At 41.8% G+C, this 19,079-nt stretch overlaps 1 protein-coding gene across 2 annotated transcripts in view; it reads right to left on the reverse strand.

Moving 5' to 3' along the window:
- Nucleotides 1–7,618, reverse strand: part of B3GALNT2 (beta-1,3-N-acetylgalactosaminyltransferase 2) — a 32,103-nt gene extending 24,485 nt beyond the window's left edge. For both annotated transcript variants that reach the window (XM_040551745.1, XM_040551744.1), the window contains exon 1: nucleotides 7,389–7,618. In XM_040551745.1, the coding sequence (XP_040407679.1) occupies nucleotides 7,389–7,491 (103 nt within the window). In that variant the 5' untranslated portion in view covers nucleotides 7,492–7,618. The remainder of the gene's footprint in view (nucleotides 1–7,388) is intronic.
- Between the last annotated feature and the right edge of the window lie 11,461 nt (nucleotides 7,619–19,079).

Here is a 19,079-nt window from a genome sequence, read left to right on the forward strand (position 1 = left end):
TAGCAACAAAGTATTTATATAAGCAATCAATACTTGCCACTGGGGACCAAGGTGAATTATCACATATTATATTCTCACGCATTCTTAGACCAACATTTTAAGCGTTAATAATAGGCTTAATATATATATACAAAATACATTGCTCTTAACCTTGCACTGATTGTGCAAAATTACAAGGGGTAATGACTTTAAACTAAAAGAGGGGAGATTTACATCAGATGTTAGTAGGAAATTCCTCATTCAGAGGGTGGTGAGGCACTGGCACAGGCTGCCCAGAGAAGCTGTGGGTGCCCCATCCCTGGAAGTGCTCAAGACCAGGTTTATGAGGCCCTGGGCAATCTGATCTAGTGGGTGGCATCCCTGCTCATGGCAGGGGGGCTGGAACTGGATGATCTTTGAGGTCCCTTCCAACCCAAGCCATTCTGTGATTCTATGATAATTAAGCCTTTAATATTTCCAGTTCTAAAAGCAAAGGAAAACCTGCAAATTTTGTGGTTTGTGAAGATGTGGGAAGCAGGTCACCAGAAGCCTAATCCCAGCTATGCTATTAGCTTTCTGCATGATCCAGTGTATGTCTCTTCCCCCGTGTGTTGTTCACACTTTCCATTTGCTTAACAGAGAAAGTACCTTACAGGGATGTGGCCACTAGCTTACTAACTGTGAAAAGCTATATAGGAAAAAACAAAACAACAACAAAAATTGGGTATCACATTCCTTGAGAAATCCTAAATGTGTCTTTAACTGAAGGGATGCAGAAGGAGGAGAAACATTTCCAATTAAAAGGCCATGCTACCATTAGTTGCCTTGCTTTTGAATTCTTATTGTCTTAAAGCTGCATCTCAGATGCATCAAGCAGCCCAAGACTTCTCTGTGGAGCGTATGTAGCCAAATGTGCAATGCCTACCCCACACTGGGTGCTGCATCCGGCACAAACAGCTTTCACTGTGCTGTTTTGCTTAAGCTGGTTACCCCACAGCAAAGACTACAAAAACAGGAATGGAGGCAGCCCCCTCTCAGCTGCTGAGATCCACTTATAAATGGATCTCGACAAATTAGAGAGCTGGGCAATCACCAACCACAAGACATTTAACAAGAGCAAGTGCTGGATTCTGCACCTGAGATGGGGCAACCCAGGCTATATGTACAGACTGGAGGAGAAGAGGCTGGAGAGCAGCCCCGCAGAAAGGGAGATGGGGGTTCTGGTGGACAGCAAGGCAGGGAGGTGGGTAGGGGAGGCCTCATGGCGGCCTGCAGCTCCCTCACGAGGGGAGCGGAGGGGCAGGCGCTGAGCTCTGCTCTCTGGGGACAGCGACAGGACCCGAGGGAACGGCATGGGGCTGGGACAGGGGAGGGTCAGGCTGGGTGTTAGGGAAAGGTTCTGCACCCAGAGGGTGGTCAGGCACTGGGACAGGCTCCCCAGGGCAGCGGTCACAGCACCGAGCCTGACAGAGTTCAAGGAGGTTGGACAATGCTCTCAGCCATCTGACTTTTGGGTGGTCCTTTGGGAACCCAGGAGTTGGACTCTATGACCCTTCTGGGTCCCTTCCAGCTTGGGATATTCTCTGCTCCTATGATTTAATTCTGCACAGCAACCATAATGAGTATTTCTGTCAGCACCAGAACTGACAGAAGTCCCATCTGCCAGTCTTGTATCACATGGTTAATCAGCTCTTACTGAAGCTTTTCTTAGGCTGGGGTATTTGTAAGGACACGCTCCCATACAATTCCCTGATGTCTGACCATACATGTATTTCTATTAGTGCAGTTGTTCATCTCAGCATGACCTACCATAAGCTTTCACAGGATTTTCAGTCAATAATTTTCACGAAACCAGGGGAAAATGCGTCTTTGGGACCTCCACCTGTCTGTCAAGCCTGACAAAGAACTACCAACTAATTAAAGTCAGGGAGAAACACAGGAAGGGGTAAATAAATGCATACAGAGAGCACAAAGCTGTGCCCTTGGAGGACAAGACTAAAGACACAGAAGTGTGTCTCCTGCGGAGCTGACCATGGTAACAGATCCCTCCTGACAGGCAGTCCGCTGGCCCTAGCCAGATTTTAACCACCTCAACCGCTGTCAAAGGCTCCAGAAGTTTTTCAAAATCCCAAACTACAAATATTAGCATGCATCTCTCCTTCCTGTGAGACTGACTCTCAAGTAAAATGTCAAGTCAAGCTGTTAATTATATTTACTGCCATTAGAAGGAGATGAAAAGATTGAGAGATCATTTAGCTTGATTTTGTCAATAAACAAAGTAAATGTGATCTTGCTGCACGTATCTCCATTGATGAGTCCCCTAACAACTACTAAATCTGCCAGGTGTTTTCAGTCAAGTCTGACAAATAGCACAGGCCCCAAAGTGTTTCAGTTCCTACGTGTTTCATGGAACCAGACTGGATAGCAAAGGGACTCCTTGTTGGTGCTTGCACTGAAAGACACGGCAGTGTAGGCTTCCTTGTACTATCAGGCACCAGAAAACCTCCAGCAGCAACTGCTAGAGTAAGAGAGCTCCACGAAAAGCTGGGCTTTGTATCTTCTGCTAAACATGCAGCTATTCTCTTTTAAAAAAAAACAATTAATGGAATTAAGTAGGGCAGTCAGAAGTTATTAAGAATATTCTAAACTAAGCCACTTCACAAAATAAGACTAAAAAGGTCCCAACACAACAAACCCACATATTCCAGGTGTTATCTCTGCCTATTCATATAACTTTGCAACCATATCCCTGTTTTTAAATGCCTTTCTCTTCTGTGCTGCTTTGTAAAAGGTCCAAACAAACACGGAGGAAGGAATTAACTGAATATAAAGAAGGTTTGTATTCACAGAGTGCTGACACATGCAGAAAAAGAACAAACCAAAGAGCAAAAGCAGCTCTCCCCCCAACTCTAATCTTCTTCACTTGAAGTAATCTGCAATAGCTCATCTGCATTACAGGTTCCTGTGCAAGCAGAGCTACATGACCTCACTGCAGGACCTACTTTATACCACAGCTAAAAATCAACAAGATGTGCACCCCGGTTGCTGCAGGAGCACAGTGCTCTTTGACACAGACAAGCCTTTAGACAAGCTTTTAAGCAAGCTTTACAGAAAACCTCTGTAGGCAGAAGATTTTTTTTATTTTTTTTTTTACATCAACAGCATTCCCTTAAGGAAATAGAACAGCGGGGTCCTTCAAAGTTGCAAAGCAGCAGTAGTAATACTGGCTGGATGATGGTGCTCTAAACAACATTAATGATATAGCACTTGCACACTTCCAGACAAATCTGGGAACAATGTGCCAAGCATCAGAAGTGTAGATGCAAAAGGAACAAAGCAAATCCTTTTCGCAACACCTAAACCGATGTGCATCTTCTGGAAGCACAGCACCTTTATCTTTGAAAAGTAAATTAGCAACCTTTGGTGACATGGAACAAAAGCCTGCTCCCAGAGAAAGCTGCTTGCCCCCTTCTGGTTGTTCTAGTCAGTGTGCAATTTAGAAAAGAACGGGTAAAGACCTTCCTTCAGTCACAAGCCTCGCTGCCCAGCTCTGGCAGGCAGAACCTGGACTCTTTGGCCTTTGCTTCAATGCCAAAATGCATTAAAAAATACAGCTCCAATGTTGTTCATCAGTAGTTTGCAATGCATCAGGCAGAATAACTGCAAGTTGAAAAAAATCCCAAGTCAGTTGCCAAATACTGGATTTTTGTCAACTATTTCAGGCCCATCAAAGGTGAGGGACTTGCTTCTGTTTGGGATGGTCCATCCCTGCAGAACAACATTCTAGTTAAGATCTTATAGATCAAGGCTGGGGAACAACTTGCATTTTAGGCAGAACTGCACAGCTACTGCCACTGCCAAACGTGACGTGTTGCCAGCAGGTTTCAGTTTCCAAGGCCATCACACTAATTAGTCTTAGCATGCCTACAAAAGATGAAATACCTTAACGACCAAGCAATGTACAAACTGTATATTGGCAGACAGGGTCATAACAGATCTCAAGAACACCTTAAGAAAGTATCACTTTTTGGCAGAAATTCTCCTTGTGGAGCAAAGTATTATTCATAGCCTCAGGGGTTGTTTCTACATTTTGTTGTCTTAGTACTGAAAAGCCAAAAGCAGGTTAAGCTCTCCCTCCTCTCTCACGTACGCAGGTTAGTCCATGCAGGACACAGCCCTAATTCTGCAAGGTAAATCACTAAATGCCAGCCTGACCAACCCTGTATGCGGTTCCATTAGGCCAGTGCTGGAGAAAGTACGTGCTGAACCACAGGACAACAGATGGCACACAAGCAGTTTCTAGAAAATGGCGTTTCTTAATCTGTTCCATAATTATTCAGACTGACTCTTAACATAACCAAAACGGTCAAGTTTTAGCTGCCGCACACCCTCAGAAATATAACAGGAATTATGTTTGAAAGGGCATTACCCTCAGCAGAGAAGTAGCACATTATATTGAGTGTGTGGGGCTTTTGATTAGGTACACTAACTGAAGCCCTACAATTCATAATTTCCTACTCAGTACGACTCACACCATCAATTAAAACCTACAATTAGCAATGAAGCAATAAATCCACATGGAGTGCGAAAAGCAGGTCTGTCTGTTCTTTCTCAAGTTTCTGAGGTCATTTTATAATTAGCTTTTATCTAAGATTTTTACAAAAATTAACTAAAGCTTCCTACCCACAAACTTCCTTTGGATAGCACCTGTTTGTAACCAGTTAGACTTCAATTAAACCTAAAAGCATGTTCTTGCACAAGTCTTGCTCAGAAGTGTGAATTACAGTCCCATTAACTGATAAATAAAAAGAGAGCAAAGAGCCACTGAAGTCAGGACACCAAGGCAACGGTCAGTGCCTTTGGTCTCAGAACCGATCCTATTTATTTTCCCAGTTAATGAGCACGGCGTACACGAAGTATACTGTCTTCTGTGACACCAAGGTGAAAGTCATCATGAACACAGAGGAAGTCTGAACACCACACAGGGAGAGATAGATGGATGACTCCAAGGGCCAAAGCATGCAGGCAGACCACAGGCCTTTCAGATGGGGCAGTCAGGAAAAGGGTTTTATTAAAGGAGTCACTTCCAGGAGGAGGAGAAGCAGTAGAAGGAATGAGCAGAGACTGGAATACAAATTATTTTCTATAGATCAGATGACTTTAGATGTAAACAACAAGAATTCACTGCTACGACGACTAGAAACAGAAAGCCTATTTTACCAGTAGAAATTGTAAGTACCTGGCTTGTCCAGCTTAGGAAAACAAAGACTTAAAACAGATACCTTTGCTCTCCGTGGTTGCATGATAGACGTGTAGTTAAAGGAGGAGAAAGACCCTTGCAGCTGAAAGGCTTAAGCACAGAAGGGCATAAACCAATTACAAGCAAGTTTAGGCCAGAAATGAGGAAACATTTCTAAGTAGGACCATAAGCTTCTGGAACAGCCCCTTCCAAAGAACACTAGAATCCGAGTGAACAAATAAAAAGCAACTTTGACACTTCACTAAATAAATATAGGCTGCCTAGCTGCCATTTTAAGGCAAAGATCGAGAGTTGCTTATTAGAAAGGGTGAGCTGAATTGACAATTTTGATGTCTATTCCAATCTTGTGTTAATAAGTTGAACGTGTCGAGGTAAATAATCATTAAACGGGTTGTCAGCTTCTTAATAGCAATTTCCATTCTGTGCATGTGTGCAATAATTATTGAGAGTGGAATTATACTTCTTAAAAAAAAAAAAAAAAAAGATGTACTATTGCTTTTGACCTATGCTGGTAGCTGTTTTTGCAACTGTTGAGACACAGGCAAATGACATACGAGGTGTACACAAATAATGCATTTTTATGCCACAGCTACTGTGAAACACTGTCCTGTGATCAAATTGAATTCTTATTCATACCAGTGACTGCAGGCAGTATGTAATAAAGAACAACTGCAGTAGGAAAAAAGAAAAAGAAAGATCAAGAAAGTCAATAATGAAACATGCCTGGCTTTATCAGGTAATTCCCAATCTTCTTAAATAGTCTCAAATTCAAGAAGTATTTTAATAAATAGGGACATCTCACTCTTGTATACTAATTTATTAATGTTCCTAAAACACTCTGAATAATAAAAAATAGAGTACAGAAGACATCAGAGATAAAAGAGGTCCCTTAGCTCATCCTCCTTTCCTCTGCCAAGGCAGCCATACCTGCAGCTTGTACACTTCGCAGTATTTTGTGAGGACTCTGGGCAGACTCTTCCTTAAATTATAATGCGAAGATCGAGTCTATGGAGAGACAGCTCACGTATCATCTTGAGCATTTTCCTATGGATGATGGAAGTTCTATTTTTATACAAAGCATCAGTTTTTCTCTCCTTGGTGTCAATACGTTGCTCAGTAGGCTACAACTCAATAACCCTTGCACAACCAAAATGTACGCTTACTTTTACTCTATTAAAAATGTACTTTAAAAAAAAATAATAATCTAGTTGTCATTATTGAGTGCAACATAGTTTCAGTGTAACAAGCAAAAACTCCAATAACAAGTGCAGGTAACAGTGAATCCCTGAGGAGTAAAGCTTCTTCCCTCCTTCCCCAACTGAGAAACTTCTGGATTTTCTTATAAATCTCAGCAGAAAATGTCATCGTGAGACTCGGTGTTGCCAATTCCAACCCCAGACCAACGCACCGAAGTTACAAAGGCGGCACCACGGAGGAAGGACAAGAGGGCAATTCACACAATCCAAAGGCACTCGCTCGGGTCTCAGAACAACTCCGGCTCTTATGATCCGAGTGCCACGCCACTCATCTGCTAGATGGCCACAACACAGAGCGACACCTGCGCAGCCCCGCAGCCCTTGGGCTCCCCAAATCCCCCGGCCTTGCTCCTTTGCTGATCACCACTGGAAACCAGCTGACAGGCTCCTGCTTGCTCGCAGCTGACTCTGTGCAGGGAGCAGAAGGGGCCCTGGTGCGTGGCTTTGTTACTGAACAGGCTACCGGGTCCCTGCACAGAGCCCTAAGCAGATCTCAAAAAAAAGAAAAAAAAAAAGAAAAAAAAGAGAGAACCCAATATTCCCCCATCGGGTTCCAGACACCCTGTAAAAAGAGCATCTCGGTGTTCCCAGACGGCATCCCCGGGTGTCTGACCAAAGTTTCTCTCCCAGCTCGTTTCCAACACTTGCGCGGATTCGCGGCCTGAAGCCCAGCAGCCGCGCCACACAGCGCCCAGCCCCGGCCCTCGGGGCTCTGGTCCCGCTGGGGTCGGACCGCGCCCGCCGTGGGGCTGGGGTCCCCCCCGCCGCTCCCCCTTTGAGAGCAGCCCAATTTCAGCCCCTGGGCGCCCCGCTCGCTGCCTCCCCCCCTCCCCCCCCCCCCGCGGAGCCCGTTAACCGGCCGCTGCCCCGTCCCCTCGCCGCCCCTTCCCTACCTGCCGCCTGCCTCCCGGGGCCGCCGGGGCAGCCGAGCAGCAGCCAGAGGTGCAGCGCGACCCCGACCGCACAGGGGCACAGCAGCACCAGCCAGTTTCGCATTGGCCGCCGCCGCCGCCGCCGCCGCCTCCTCCTCCGCCGCCGGCCCCTTCCCCTCCGCGCCGGCCTCTCCCGGCGCCGCCGGGGCTCCGGGCAGGCTCGGCCGAGCGCGGCTCCTCCCTACTCGGCCGGGCAGGGCCGGGCCGGGCCGGGCCGGGCGGCGCTGCCCCGCGGCCGCCGGGAGCTGCAGTCCCGCCCGGCCCCAGCGGGCGGCGGCGGCGCGGGCGGCGGCGGCGGCCGCCTACAGCCCCCACAATGCCGCGGGGCGGCCCCGGGAGGCTGAGGGGAGCGGGGCCGGGGCCGCCGCGCACGGCGGGGCCGCTCCGCCGGGGAGGCGCCGGGGGAGGTCCCGTCAGCGCCCCGCTCCTCGCTGCGGCTCCGAGTGCGGCACCGGGACGCAAAACGAGCGGCGATGCGAGATAGTTGTGTAACGCCGCCGAGGAGGGGCAGTCTGAGGGTGCTTGGACCTTTCCAGGCTGATCCCGTCCTGTCACCGTCCGCTGGGCACCCTCACGCTCCCCTGCCGGCCCCCGCGGCCATCCCAGCGTGGACACCCTCTGCTTCTGGGGAGGAGAGAGTGTGGGGATGGTCACTGCAGATGTACCAAGCTCCCAGAGTGATTGACTCCGTTTTAGCTCAGCATCTGGTCATCCCTTGGTGGCAGCTTGGTCCTGCCATGCTGTTGATTGCATGGCCAAGCAGCCTCGAGGTCCTGCAGGACGGTCACAGCTCTGAAAATGACTTCTGGCTGTGCTTGGACCATAAGAGGCTCAGCAGAGGCTTAAAGCTCTTCATGATTTTCATTCCTGCACCCAGCATAGCTCAGAAAAACTAGGAAAACAACCTTCCCGGTTATTTTTTGTTTGTGCGACACAGTTATCTGCAGCATGTCCCTCTCAAGAAGTTATGCCGTAATAACAAAATAGCTTTCCAGAACAATCCTTTAATAATCCAATAACGGCAAGAGAGTGCTTCACTTTGGCGAAGAACTGCATCGACATTACAGCACTCAAGCACAGTTGCGCTTCTGAGTGGAATATTTTATTCCAGCAAGGAATATGTTAGTTGGCTAAAGTCTCCTGGGAGATTTTAGACAATCAAGGTGTCATTACTGCAACAGGACGATGGCCAAGAAGTGATAGTAACATTCATATTCCTGAGAAAGCGTGTTAGGAGATGTTAACAGTCCAAGATCAGTCTTGCCTCTTACCTTCAACCACCACTTTCTGAAGTTGGGTAGCTGGACTGAACAGCCAAGAGGGTAACCATCTGCACAACATCACTCTGGTTAAATAGATTTCGATAATATGAGGTGAAGGAGAACACGAGTTTATTGGCGCTTTAAGAAAGTATTTGTCTCTCTGGCCCTTTTGAACACAAATAGCAAAGACAAATGCTTCCTTGTCCTTGTGCAGAGTGAATCTACCTGAAAAAGTGATGTGGATAAATAAGCTTCTCAGAAGTTAAAGCATAAACTGGAAGTTATTGTGTAACAGCTGAAAGGCTTAAATTAACGCTTGCTGATGGTATTCTGTCAGAAACACATAATCTAGTAATAGAACTGTATGAAGTATAATTAAAAGAAAGGATTGAGTTTTTAGGAAAAGAAGACTAATTCTGTTTTTGAAAATCCTCAAGCTGTGGAAATGATTGGAAAATGCTTAAAGTCCTTTTGCACAGCTTAATTAAAATTCATTCTTCAGCTGGAGTGAGATATTGGAAGGAAAATCAATGACTTCAACCAACATACATTGGGTTTAAACTGAAAAAAAAATAATAAAAGGTGTTGGAAATACATCAGCTTTATTTTGTTTGCATACATGAGCGTGTTTAATATGCATTTGAGTGTATATTTGTCAGGAAATAATAGTACTAGGAAAAGTATATTACACAAATATGCCATTTGGTATTAATCACTATTTACACTTCACTTGCCTTTCAGCAGGGTCAGCTGCAGAAATAAAAACTGGTGCAACTGCTAATACTCCTATACCTTTGCCTGTTTTCCTTGTACTTAATGTTAGGTGCCCTCACATCAGTTCACTCCAGACCAGGCGAACTGATGTGGAGCTAATTTATAAACCTGTCCAGGAGTGATACTTACCTGCAGACAAAACAGAGGACTCAATTCCTTAATACCTTGCTTTATATACAAGAATATACCAACAATGTGTCATTTACTCAAAAATATACCACTTTCATTCTGTGCCTTCTGGGCAGACTTACTCTTCTAATGTTACAGACTCAGGTTGTCCCTCTGGCACACAAAGGCATAACGTGTTGGGCACAAGAGCTGGAGAGTGGAGACAGAAATTTCTTTCATGAATACTGGAGCCAAAGTTATGTAGCAGAGTTAGCCAGTCTGTAGCATTCAGTTTTTTAATGATTGTGGTCCTAATTATTGCCCTGAGCAGGCAATAATTCTCCTAACCTAAGCAGATTCACCGTGTGTATTGAGGAATTATAAATCTTTTTCTTTCCTTCCTTAGGATCTCTAAAATAAACAGATTTTGCTTATTTTCCCAGATGGAAGAGATGTTTCCCTGCCTCCCCTTTCACTTTCTGATCAGGATAAAGTACAGATGCAGGCAAGTCCTTAGACTCCTCAGCTTGTGCTATTAATGCAGTCAGTATCTTTGGGGTCTCCTGAGGACAGACAAAGGAACTCCTGTGACAACTGAGCTCTGGAAAGCAGGCTGTCTTTCTGCAGGGCCTGCCAGCTCATATAATTAGCAGCAGCAAAGAAAAGTCAACAGTATGTGACCAGGCAACTCTAAGTACCATGATGGACAGGTATGAAAAGCGACATGATTAGAAAGCTTTGGACAGCACACAGTGTGCAACCGATGTGGTATCAGGCCTGTACTTATTTGTACACTGGATAGAAGCAAGAATCTAACAGGGTTTTGCCCAGGGCTATTTTCCTTAATAGTCTCCTAAGGGAGACTTATTAGACACTTAAAAAAAATCCAGATACGTTTCTGACTACTGATTCTACTCTCTGTGCTCCTTTATTAAGAGATTCAAAGAGCTAAAAAGGTAAAAAAAGTCAGGATTTCCTTTACAGAAACCATATTGACCAGACTCTTTCCATAGTGGTGGCGAAATGCTTCAGGGCCTGGTTGTAATAGAACCAAATCTTGCAATCCCTTCATGCCGGTTGGTAGTAAAGTAGCCTGTAGTTAGAATCTGTAAGAATCACCAGAACTTGAGCAGTGTGAGGTGTCATGAGTTGCACTGTTTTTGTTTTGTTGTTTTCTTAATTAAGGCTGCCCAGTGATTCCCAATTGAAGAATGAACTTTCTTGAAGCTATTCCACACTGTAGCTGTTTGGGTTGAAGGTTGGGGTGACAATGACCTGTTTCACAGTGAAGTGTTTGGTAAGTTTCAGCTAAAATAATTTAATTTCTAAAAAATTAAGGATGTTACCTAAGAACATCAAAAAAAAAAAAAAAGTACTCGTTTCCTATGAAATTATTTGTCTATTATTTTGCTTGCCCCCTTTTTTAGTGGTTAGCATCCTTGTGTCCATTTATAGCAGTCCCTTTAAGCTTTGCTGATTTATGTCAGCAGAACAGTGTTGTAACTTGCTCTTCTTTCCTGATGTTTTCTATGCAGAACTTTTAACCATTTTGGCAAATGGATCTGATTTGTGGCAGGAGCCACAGTTTAGACCGACTTTTCCGAGGTCCAAGAATATTCTGTAGGGTCTTCCTTTCACTGGCATTGCAAGAACCTGGCAACCAAAACAGCTCTCACATTATATACAAAGATGTTCCAGCTACCCTCATCTCACTTTACTTTATGGAAAGGTGCAGCTTTACATTTCATTTCCTCTCACAAAGTAGTCTCATGAGCATCCTAGCGGATGACCAAGTCACCATGCGTTATTATAGAGAGGGATAAATTAGAATATCCTTGTCATCTTTTGGAAAGAGGCTGGTCAGTTTGATTTTGTTTATCGGGCCCAGCCTAACCTGCACAAGAATTCATAACTACCATACAAAATTGTCTCACAGGACATCACAGTTCTCCAAACTTATCAATACAGCAATGATAATTTTCGCATTCTTAGTTGACTCCTTGTCATGATCATGACAATCAAAAATAGAAATGGACTCAAAACTGCCTATATGATAGCAGTTAAATATTGACAGGCACATCTCAGAGAGCAAACAGGAATGTCTTGCAGAAATTTGGAACAGCCTGAAATATCCAATAATCAGGCAACAGCCAGCTGGTGGGGTCAGTTACTTCATGTGTAGCTAACAAGCAGCTATTTTTAACAAGTGGTACAAAGGCTTGAGTATATGGATATAAAAGAGAGTAAGGTTTCAGGAAGTCTTGCTGAAACTTATGACAGCAAATACACTTTTAAATCACACGGCTGGTAAAGAGGTAAGCTGTTTGGGGGATTAAAAGGCAGATGGGCCACATGCTATTAATCATTTTATTATCTATCGTTGAACTGATAATATGCAGGCTATATTTCAATAAGAAAATAAAATAAAAATAATAAAATAAAATAAAAATAATAAAATAAAATAAAATAAAATAAAATAAAATAAAATAAAATAAAAATTACATGATTGGGTGCTCTTTTCACCTTGTGATTCTTACAGTGCTATAGAATAGATATACTCTGCTGGAAAATTGGCATTTGTTGCAGAAGATGTGAGGTAAATGAGGTGGGACCATGAAAGAAATAGTGTTACAAGGCTAAAGTATCTTCATTGCTTCTCAGGAGAATTAGATTCATCATTGCTTCTGTGTCATGGCATAAAAATCACAAAACTAAACATTGAACGTTGCTTTATTCACTCAATTTCTGGGCACTCAGCTTGCAAAAGTCACTCCAGTTTGTAGAGTCGAGGATTCAAGCTGAAGCTTGAACAAATGAGAACATTGTTTTATATGTTGAAAGAGCTAAGTACTCTGAAGAGGCAGGTACTGACAATTTCACCCCTCCTGTTGAGGCCCTTGCCTCAGCTTCCCACTATAAGATAGAAATAGTTCCACCCTCTCATTCCTCCAGGACACTGTGGAGACGCTTTGTGAAGCAATCAGTCATGAGCACCACAGAGAAGCTCATCAAGGACTAGTTCTACACTGAAAGCAGAATTTGTGAGTAAATCAAGCCTGGGGCTACACAGTGAATAAAGACACCAAAATAGCATTGAATAACTGCTCATTAACTGAGCATTGCCTATACTGTGCCTTGTGGGAATTCCTGCAATGAAAATGTGTAATAGTAGTGCATACAAATGAGAGAGGCAAATGGAAGATGCATAAGCAAATTTAACTGACATTTCTTAAATGAGTGCATAACTTAGCTACTTTAATGATCTTTTAATGTATTTTTCTGTTTATTCAGATCTGTTTAAATATCCATAAATGTGTTCACATCTTGTTGCAAGTATTTTATTAGCTGGTATGGGCAGAACTGTAAAGAAATATAATAATTTGTACAGCCTTTGGATTATTGTTGAATAGATATTTCATAGTTGATCTCTATCGCAATTTTCCAGAACCTGAAGCAAACATACCAAAACAAAACATACAGGTTTTGTTGGACTTGATGATCCTTATGGGTCCCTTCCAACTTGGGATATTCTATGATTCTATGATTCTATGTACAGTCTGACAAAGAAGAAAATGCCTCAAAGAGGCTATTATCTATGACAATCCTTATATTCTCAGAATTTTCATTTAGGATTTTTTTTTTTTCATAAGAATCTTACCATCTGAAGTTTTTTCTCTTGATCTTCTATGGATATGACTAACATATTCATACATCAGTACTTCAGATACATATATTGGAAATCTGTGTGTTGTGTTCTGATGAATATGATAAAAGATTATGGTGTGCTCTCCAGGGAAACCTCTCAGATAAGAACCAGTTCAAGAACCATGGAAGTGAGCAGTCTGTGCAACAAGAATATTAAGAACAATTTTACAGCCAAAAGTCAAGTGAGCCACACTTGCCAGAGAGCTGCTGTTATGCTGTAAAGATCATTAAAGTCAATGTGATTTGAAAGGTTTTTAAAAAGTCACAATGGTTCTTTTCTATAAATATAAATTTAACAAAAAGTTTGGGTCATTCTTTCACTGAAAAAAAGAAACAACAATATTGCATCTCTTTAAAGCATGCTGTACAAAGAATAAAGGGCTGCCATATGCAGCCTAAAGTTCAAAGACACAACAGGGTATGGTACAGCGAGAGGATACGTAATGAATAGATTTTTACACCATACCTAGTACATTTTCAGTGAAATGCTGTTCTAAGTGTAAGCAGTGGCCTAAGTTCTATCCTGTCTGTATACTTACTCTGTGGCATATGAGAAAGTGTTTGGCCTAGACTCCAATAACTTGGAAAAAAAAAAAAACACACACCCTTAAATGAATAAATAAATAAAAGCAAAGCAACAACAACCAAAGCAGTACTCAGGAGCAAAGATTAAACATGAATGAATAATAGAGCAATCAGCCACAGTTCTGCAAAGAAGAAGGAAAGCAGGATAACTTATTAGTAGCTCACAGTACTGCGGGTCCACTTCAGTCCTAGAGCCAGGACTTACTGCAGTTTGCAGTCATGTCACCTACTAAAGGGAGAAAAGTGACAAAGATATAAGTGGTGGCACAACTGGCCACACTCAGGAAGACACACCTGGGTAACATTTCAAATCGGAAAAATAAATACAAGAAGGGAGTACACAGCAACTCCTACTGGTACACCCAAAGATTGCCACACGTTTTTAATTGTTTATTTTATGACCTATTTAACCAAATGGTTTATATGACTTCCATCTTTTCCTAAACTGAGAAGTCTGGAACTGAACTGTGAGGTTGAACCACATCTCAGAAGTAATATGGGTACAGGTGATACCTTACTGAATGCAGACCATGAAAACTGAAGGGCTTGCTTTCTGTTTCTGACAGTACATGTATTAATTTAAAATCCACTTTTAAGGTCATTCAAGCTGAGGCTTGTTATTTGTTTCCATTTCAGCCGACTGTTTATCACTTTATCAGTAGGTGGCAGTAATAGACGATCCTGTGCAATTTCTGCTTCATAAAAGGAGTCTGGGAAAGAAAATAGCCTATTTTAGGGTAAAGCTGCTCCTTTTGTTTGTTCACAAGTGTGAGTGGTAAAAATGCACTTGACAAACCCATACACACATCTTCCTCTAACAGACATAAAATTTCTTCCCATACCAGTTCTGGTATTTTTGGATGTGCTTAATATAATCATACTATCAAGTTAAATTAAATTAGATGCACAATATTTATTTTAAATATAATTCTCTCTAAAGATTAAATATGCAGATGCCTTTACCATTTCATATAACATTTATATACTCAATGTAATGACTTAAACTAATTATTATTACTTTTCAATACAAGAAACCTTTATTTCTTAGGAACCAGCCCTTCACCCAACTTTTCTCTAGTCTTCATGAAGAAGCACATCCAGATTCTGATGCGACCCCCAAAGGTGAGAGATAACCACAGCATTTTCTAGGATAATATACAGATTTTTATCTCTATACAACAAAGAGATAGGAAAAATTATATGTTGTCCTCCCAAAGTGCATCTTTTCTTACTCCTTTGACACAAGAAATTCAACTGGATAAAGAATTGCTGCATTAATGTTCCAGACTTTTATATGCACCTTTACAGACCATTGTTCCTAAAGTGTTCTTTCCTTCAGCTAGGGTTAATCATATTGTAAGTCGCTGCAACAAAATGCCATTGTACCATTAGTCCCTGACACATTCTTCGTTATGATGCCCCTCTGAACCAGTTAACCAGTTGGTAATACCTCCTGCATTTACCTTGGTGTCACTGACAGCAAAGTCTGTATTTATTTTAATCTGTATTGTGACCTAGAATAGCTTAATTTAAATTTACCTTCATTTGTTCTTCTTCCTTCGTATTTTTGTAGAGCCTTAGAAATTCTACCTGTTAGCAGTAGCCAAGCAGCCTGCTACTAATTTAGTACATGTTATAGGGAGGAAAGAAGAGGAATTTGATATATAATAGAGAAGGAAATAATTTCAGTATTGAAAAGATGACATTCTAAATTCAATATAAACCAAGAAGGTTAATCTAAGGAATGCAAAACAGCCAGCCCCACAGATGGTATTGATACATTATAATTTACCATTAATCCTCCCTTGGGAAGTCCTATTTCATCAGAGCAGCAAACGTGCAGATAAAATGAAGAAAGGCTTGCTAACAAAACGCCAAAAAGTTCTTGAATCTGACTTGTGTTCCAAGTTTCTCATTCCACGAGATGACAGCAACAACTCTCACCGTTAACAGCGAGCATGCATTGTTTTCTGGGCCTGAAATACAAAATGACAAATCTAATGGCATATGAAATAAAACTCAGAGAGAGATGAGTACAAAACTAGGAGAGTAACAGGCCTGGTCTTGTTCTCACTCAAGTTGCTGGGAATCAAATCAGAGAGTCTGATGAAAATAAAAACTCATTGCTTCTGCCTATATTACTTCTGCCTTCTATCCTACTGTTGGACAAAGCCATATTTTAGGGGACTTTTTTTTTCTTTTTTTGAAAACACGTTGTACTTCATGAAATAATATGAATTTATTTTTAGAAAAATGTTCAAGAACTTTTAGATATTTCTCTGTAGAGTTTGAGGTAAAATGATTGAGCATGAAACTCAAATATCAATAGCAGATTATGTAAACCATCTCAAATGTCAAAGCAGCAAAAATATAATAATGACAAAGATATTTTATGGTTTGGAAGGGTTAGAGGAAAAGACATTCTTTAAAACGTTGATTTGTGGATCAAGTTGACATAAAAAAATGATGCCCTTTTCTTCAGAGAGTCAATATTTTGATGGTGTTCTAAAATAAAAACGTATATTCCTGTGTAATCCAAAAATGGTAACATTATTTTAACTGCTGATCTTCCAAGTCCCTTTTTTTCTTTTCTTTTTTTTTTTTCATTCAAATTAGCAATTTGCCAATAGAATATATTCATACGAGGAACTAGTAAATAAGGCACAATGCCACTGGAGAAAGCTGTCCTGTTTTCCAACACAGTGTTATGCTTATACAGTTTAACTTCTTCAGGTGCATTATAGACATCTGCTATAATAAATATGCAATTTACAGTTCTCCATGTTTTTTCTTTTTTAACATCAGAAGCATGAGAACATCTTAATAAATATATTTTTTTTTTAATTTAAACTAAGTTATGAGCTGATGAAAGACACCACAAACATAGGAAGCCAGATATTAAAAATATAAAAGGTTCAATATGGTCACAACTACTTCAAGAAAAGTTTTGGAGAAAAGCCTGAAGTCCAAACCCATCACAGTCACCTCGTCTGAGTTAACACTGGATTTTTGCAAATACAGCTCTTAAAATGAGTGATGCTCAAAGCTAGTGTGAAATGTTTCAATCTCAAGACCTCAGATGCTAATTGGAAACAAAAAGCACGCTATTTGCAGCACTGTAATAAGCTGTGGCAATTTTATTATTTTCCATGGGAATGTTAATGATGAGCCACAAATGCAAGTTCTTACAAAGCCTCTGAGAATAACGCTGCGTGCCCTATATTCCCCTCCCTTGCTGTTCCAGTTAAAACCATACATGCGGAAGGACAAATGAAAATGTTGCCATGGTGATCAGCGCAGCTACCAAATCATTTACCGTGTAGGAAGGATTCCCTAAAGAACCTTATTAAGCATTTTGTTACTCCATTTTAACAAATGTTTTCAGAAAGCCATTTTTATTTCACTGTCAAGGAAATAGCTACTCCGTCAGCTAAAGCCTATTTCCCTACCCTCCAAGATAAAGCCAAGCACGCCATGTGTCGGGAAATATTCTTGTTACAAGTTAGGAATAGGAATCTTAAACTGAGAAGTTTTAAATGGGAATCTGGATACAACCTAAATAAAACAAGACCTAGTCATGACATTTGAATGTTTGTTTTCAGAATAGTCATTGAAGCATTTCTGTGCCTATTACACTACTGATATCTTCAGCTGGCAAATTAAAAAACCTTTACATGAAAGAAATCATGAAACTCTATTAGTTACAAGGAATATATTCTTTTACAATATTACTCTAATGTGATAAAAAAGTTGTTTTTTTACAATAATACTACGTTATATAAATTAACATGCAGATTTTGTGTTAGCAGAGCTGGTAAATGCACTAGCCTGCAGCAGAGCCCCAGTCCAAATCCATCTGTCTTGCGTGGCCAGAGGGGTAGCTGGATGCAGGCGGTCAGGTCATGTTATCCGAGTTGGTTGGCAAAGAAAACTAAACGTGTCCAATGAAGCCATCTTGTATTTCTGTTGCACATAACAGTACAATGAACACTGATGGAAACTGTTAAAAACACGTTCAAAGGTAAGAATATGCACTTTGAGCTAATTACAAAAAGCTTCATTTAACAAACTGCCATTTTTAGCATCTAAATTCGGCATTGAAGTATCCCAAGACCCTCAATTCCTCACCTAGTTTTTGCCTTGCAGGTACTTAAGGCACTCAAGGCATCCAAGTTTCTGCACACAAGGTGTGCTACGTTACGGATGGCTGTTCAGAGCCTCAGTTCATTCAGAGTAATGGAAATTTCTGACAAAATTCTCCTCCCACTTAACTTTTGAGGCTGACTTCACACACGTGTTTTCACAGAGTGAAATTTCCATTGTATTGACATACCATACATATGAAGTAGAGAACTGAGGGACCTCTCCTAATATATCAGACCAGAGAGAAGCTTTCAATTCATTTTTGAAGAGAATTAAATAAATAAATAAGAAGTAAATAATGTAACAGTAGTTTCCATCAGATGCCTTGATTGATATTAATTGTACTTAATAAATACTGATCATTCATACTCCGTATCTCATTCTTTTCCTGTAGCTACACTTGTGGTTTTACCCTGCTGGGAAGCTGAACTCCACCACAACCACTCTCTTAGTCCCCCTCCTCAAAGAAAAAAAGGGAGAAAATACAGTGGAAAGGGCTCGAGAGTTGAGATAATGACAGGGAGATCACTTACCAATTATCATCACGAGCAAAACAGACTCAAGGTAGGGAGATTATTACCTATCGCTTCTGCTCCAGCACCTGGAGCTCCTCCTGCCTTCCTTCTTCACTGACCTTGGTGTCCGCAGAGCTGTTTCTCACTCCTCTCTCCCAGCTGCTGTTGCACAGCAGTTTTTTTCCCTTTCTTAAACCTGCTCTCCCAGAGGCCCAACCAGCATCGCTCATGGCTCGGCTCTGGCCAGCGGTGGGTCCCTTTTGGATCTGGCTGGAGCTGGCTCTGACCTGACATGGAGCAGCTGCTGGGCTCTGCTCACAGAGGCCACCCCTGCAGCCCCCTGCTACCAAAACCTTGCCACGTAAACCCAATACATCACTTTAGACAAAGCCGGAAGAAAAAACCTCTCCGAACCCTCCAAATTACTTGCTGATAACTTCTCTCATGACAAGTCTGTGGCTGCGGAACAAACTCAGTGGCTATTGACGGCACTGTTCTTGATGCGTATTCTAGAACAACCTTCTTTTACCATTGCTCTCCATCCCCATAAAGTCTTGCTC

Source organism: Cygnus olor, chromosome 3 (assembly GCF_009769625.2).
Source record: "Cygnus olor isolate bCygOlo1 chromosome 3, bCygOlo1.pri.v2, whole genome shotgun sequence".
Classification (NCBI taxonomy): Eukaryota; Metazoa; Chordata; class Aves; order Anseriformes; family Anatidae; genus Cygnus; species Cygnus olor.